The sequence below is a fragment of the Triticum dicoccoides genome, unplaced genomic scaffold (assembly GCF_002162155.2).
Source record: "Triticum dicoccoides isolate Atlit2015 ecotype Zavitan unplaced genomic scaffold, WEW_v2.0 scaffold7623, whole genome shotgun sequence".
NCBI classification, from domain to species: Eukaryota; Viridiplantae; Streptophyta; class Magnoliopsida; order Poales; family Poaceae; genus Triticum; species Triticum dicoccoides.
The window spans coordinates 300-4,190 of NW_021297955.1; the positions used below are offsets into that span (position 1 = coordinate 300).

The 3,891-nt window shown below is 49.0% G+C and overlaps 1 protein-coding gene across 6 annotated transcripts; it reads right to left on the reverse strand.

The window, feature by feature from the left end:
* Positions 1–204: 204 nt before the first annotated feature.
* Positions 205–3,066, reverse strand: LOC119347823. Of its 6 annotated transcripts, none has more exons than XM_037616346.1 (7): positions 2,884–3,066; positions 2,292–2,800; positions 2,161–2,203; positions 1,833–2,074; positions 1,572–1,690; positions 1,420–1,467; positions 205–1,331 (listed from the first exon to the last, which is right to left on the reverse strand). In XM_037616346.1, the coding sequence occupies exons 2-5, from the start codon at positions 2,624–2,626 to the stop codon at positions 1,642–1,644; spliced, it is 669 nt and encodes a 222-aa protein (XP_037472243.1). In that variant the 5' UTR covers positions 2,627–2,800; positions 2,884–3,066; the 3' UTR covers positions 205–1,331; positions 1,420–1,467; positions 1,572–1,641. The 6 variants fall into 6 exon arrangements, with proteins under 6 accessions (XP_037472243.1, XP_037472245.1, XP_037472242.1 ...); XM_037616348.1 differs by having other exon boundaries at positions 205–617; positions 1,361–1,467; XM_037616345.1 differs by having other exon boundaries at positions 205–617; positions 699–1,467.
* Between the last annotated feature and the right edge of the window lie 825 nt (positions 3,067–3,891).

The window sequence follows — 3,891 nt, forward strand, 5'->3', positions numbered from 1 at the left end:
GAAAAGAAGAAGTATTTCCATTTATCATGTACTTGTGATCCATGTGGCGATTAGTGCAAATAATACAAAAATAAACACATTTCAAGTGTAGAAAACTTACAACTTTTCAGATTTGAAGAACATCCATAATTTTGTACTAAAGAGATCTTACTTGAGGATGGCATCGTTCAAATATATTCACACAGTTCACAGCCCACATCAGTAAAAAAAATCTCTTTATGTTGGTATTTCAAATGAAAATTGAAATTACATAATTTCGTTTGTTCATCCAAAAAACGGAAACATGTTTGTGCCTCACTGATTAGCTTACGATGCATGCTATGCATGACTAGGTTCCATTGAACATACATGAATCATACTATTAGATGGCATATATTTTTTACTTTTGTTCAAACTGTCTTATTTTGTTGCACACAGTAATGCCAGTAATCTAGTGCTTCTATCGTTCTTCTTAAGAAAGAACCTTCTAATGGACGTCATGGAAACTTGCGCAATATACATAAAACAAAATATTGAAAAGTACGCACAAGTGCACAGTCAGCGCAGAATTGATTACACCAAGGGGGATGATAAACTCTAATTCTTGGGGCAGCACATCCAAAATGATGAATGTAATCCTGAAAATCAAATTCGAATAGCTTAGCACACTCCGAATATGAGAGGAATTCCTGCATCTGAAATTCAGATCATCAATGTACCTATGGTTCATCTGCTGGAGGATCATGTTGCACAATATAATCCCAAACCAAGGCCATATATCATCATTAGGTTCAACCCGTTGGCCCAATTATCTCATGACAAGGATTGCTATAACTGAAATGCCATCTTGTATCTGCTACCATGCCTAGTTGGATGATGAAACTGCTAGGAGATGTTAAGTTTTTCTCGCTCTGAACTTTGTGCTGCTTTATTAACCTGTCTAACAATGCTATTATTTCTGTCTATATGCTAGGCGCCGGCTTACTTTGTTAGGCAAACAACGTAGATTCATATCAAATACCTCACATGTGTGTTTTGGTCAGGTGTCCGATCACTAATGGGGGCGATGGTGCAGTTCATACTTATGTGTGATAAATTCTATTGGTTCAGCAGTCAGTATACAGCTACTGAAGTTTGTTCATCTGCTTGCAACCTACGTGGCCACCACTGGCCTCTAGCGCTATGACCACCTACCTCCCGGATCCAAGTGATTTGTGTCAAGAACAATTTCAATATTTTCTTGATGTATTTTCATAAGTAGACATGTTCAGGCCGTGGACTGTTCTAGCCATCGTCGTCGCCGTCGTCAAGCTGACCAGAGAAGTAGTAGTACAAGATGGCAAAGAAGAGCACTGCAAATATTGGAAGTAGGGTTAGTTACCATTGGAGCAGGCAGAATTCTAGCCTGAACAGGAGTTGGGTTGTTTGCAACTTCTATACCAAACTCATTTGCACGTTGGCAGTATTATATTTTTTGTCCAGAGCAGACTAAGCAAAAGGAAACACGGGATCAGTGAAAGGTTCGAAACGAACTAAATCGACGCTTTCATCTGACAAAAATCACACGCAGAAAAGACAACAGAAGAAATCACCTTGCGAATGGAGGCCTCGCGCCCAGCTGGACCCTGGCAGGCTGTCGCCATTATATTAGAAACCTGGCTATCATCGAGCTTCTTTTGGTACCGCTGTCCTGAAACTATATATTGCAGACCTGAAGCGCAATGGCAAGTGTATCATTAGAATATATGCAAGGTACATTGCAAATAGAAAGTGCATTCGAAGTTCAGAACATATGAAAGTGCTTGGTGTAGAGCAGATTAAAGTATAGAGAAGATGAAGTCCATTTCACAAACCTCCACTGGAAGATAGTTGGGTTTCTGCTCTGTACCAACTTGCAGGCAGGGGAGAAAACGTAACGTAGTTGCAGCTTGTAGGTTCCTCGAAAGAAGTCCCTCACAGGCTTGGTTTCGCCGGTCGATAATTCGAACCTCGAATCTCTGCTAGACTGATTTGTCAAGCCAGCGATGCGGTATTTCCTGCGCACCTCTACTTGGTGGGTGACCACAACTCTCGGACCCCTGAGGGCCTTCTTAATCTGCAGCGGAACGTGAAACCATGACCTGTCATACCACCACAGCAGCAACTTGCCCGCGATATATTTGATACAGAAAATATGCATACCTTCAGATAATGAAGACCATTAGTGCCACGTATGAGATCTCTCCTGTTAAGAACCTCCCCCAATGAAATCAGTCAGCGACACAGCTCGATGAAAGCAGTCAATGACATGTCTTGTTGTCAGGTAAGGTGACCTCAAATTCCTTGGTGTTGAACCGCAGCTCGTCGGCAGTGTACAGGCTCTTGCAGCCTCTTTGGCAGTACCCACGGCCACAGCCGCCATCACCGCCTGCTTGGTAGTACCCACGGCCACCGCCATCTCCCTTGTAGTAACCACGGCCGCGGTCGCCGTCACCGGCACGGTCACCGGCTCACCGCCTCCCTGTCCTCGGTAGAACGCCATTGGGATTGCCGCTGCTCGTCCACCACCGCGGCCTCCATAGTACGGCTCGCCGCCGCCGCCACAATAGCCCGCCTGGGCAGCATCGGGGTTGGCCCGGTCACCGCCACGCCCCACTCGACTCGCCATCTTCCCCTCACCAAGCGCAAGCACGCACGCACATACCGGAAGCGAAGCGACCCACCCACGTGCGCCAACCAACTCTGCCTTGCGTCAGGGGAAGGAGAAAGAAACCGATGGAATCTTTGGTCCAGCAATCGCGAGGAAAGGTCCGGCGAACCTTTGGTCCATGGCCACGGCGTCCTGCAGCTCGGGAACAGAGAGGGAGAAAGATTAGTGAGGGGAGGGGGAGAGAAGGAAGGAGGAGCGCGTTGGGCACGGCTGACCGTGAGAGGAGGTCGTCGGTGGCTTTCAGGAGCGCGAGCAGCAACCGAAGGCGAGGTGGATGGGGGGAAGCGCACGGGGGGAGGGGAAGGGAGGAGCGGCGGCGCAAGGTTGTTGCGATCCGGAAATTAGGGAGGCTTTTTTCGGAATCGGTGGACGCGGAGCGCGGACGATGGGCAGACGACGACGGGTCTGCTCGGCAGAACTTTTGATCCAAGACGTTGATCGGAAGTTCGGAACGAGACTACGGATGTAATATGGACAATAGGATGTGTTTAAGTTAATTTAATCTAAGGGTCCCGATAATCCTGTGTACAGTTTGTTGTGTGGCTCTAGAAGAATACATGTTTGCTTTTTTAATCGGAAATGTTAACGCCCACACTTGTGGGCGTTCACCATCCCGACCACACGCAAGCATCTCCGTTGACAATTTTGTGCACGAATCTTGGAACAAACCGGCCGGTTTTCTGCGCCACGTAGGACGAGGCGCGTGTGCGGTGTGCAAGTCAGTTCGCCCGCACGTTGGTTGCCATCCCGCGGTCAGCGGTTGCCACTCGGAGGCGTGCGGTGGAACTGCTATGCGCCCGCACGCCACGATCTGACCGCGGCTGACGTCAAACACGTCGCACACCTCTGCCCCCTCTCCCTCACGGTTCCATTTACTCACCCGCACCGCAGTTACTGGCACAACCCACTCGCATTTGAAACCACTGGAGGAGAAGGCGAGGGGAGAATGCGACGGTGGAGGCGGAAGAATCGACGGTGTTCGCGGCCGTCGGTGGTGCTCGCCGGAAAGGAGCGGCTTCGCCGGAGCGCTTGCGGGTTGAAGGTAATGCTCGCTACAACTCTCGCAATCTCTTCATGCATTTTCCCCCCTTCCCTCCCTGTTCGATTCCTCGATCAAGATTCGTAGAGATTCAGGTGATTCGGCAATGCGTCGGCGTTCCCGTCGGCGCCGAAGTCGTCTGCTAGCCATTTTTGGTGGCACTGGGCAGTTTCGTCGCCGCCGC

Coding starts and splice junctions, on each gene's coding strand:
- LOC119347823 (XM_037616347.1), bottom strand. CDS start 2,626: ATGGCGAGTCGAGTGGGGCGTGGCGGTGACCGGGCCAACCCCGATGCT. Junction 2,204..2,291: donor TCAACACCAAGGAATTTGAG/GTCACCTTACCT, acceptor GGTTCTTAACAG/GAGAGATCTCATACGTGGCA. Junction 2,075..2,160: donor ATGGTCTTCATTATCTGAAG/GTATGCATATTT, acceptor GTTCCGCTGCAG/ATTAAGAAGGCCCTCAGGGG.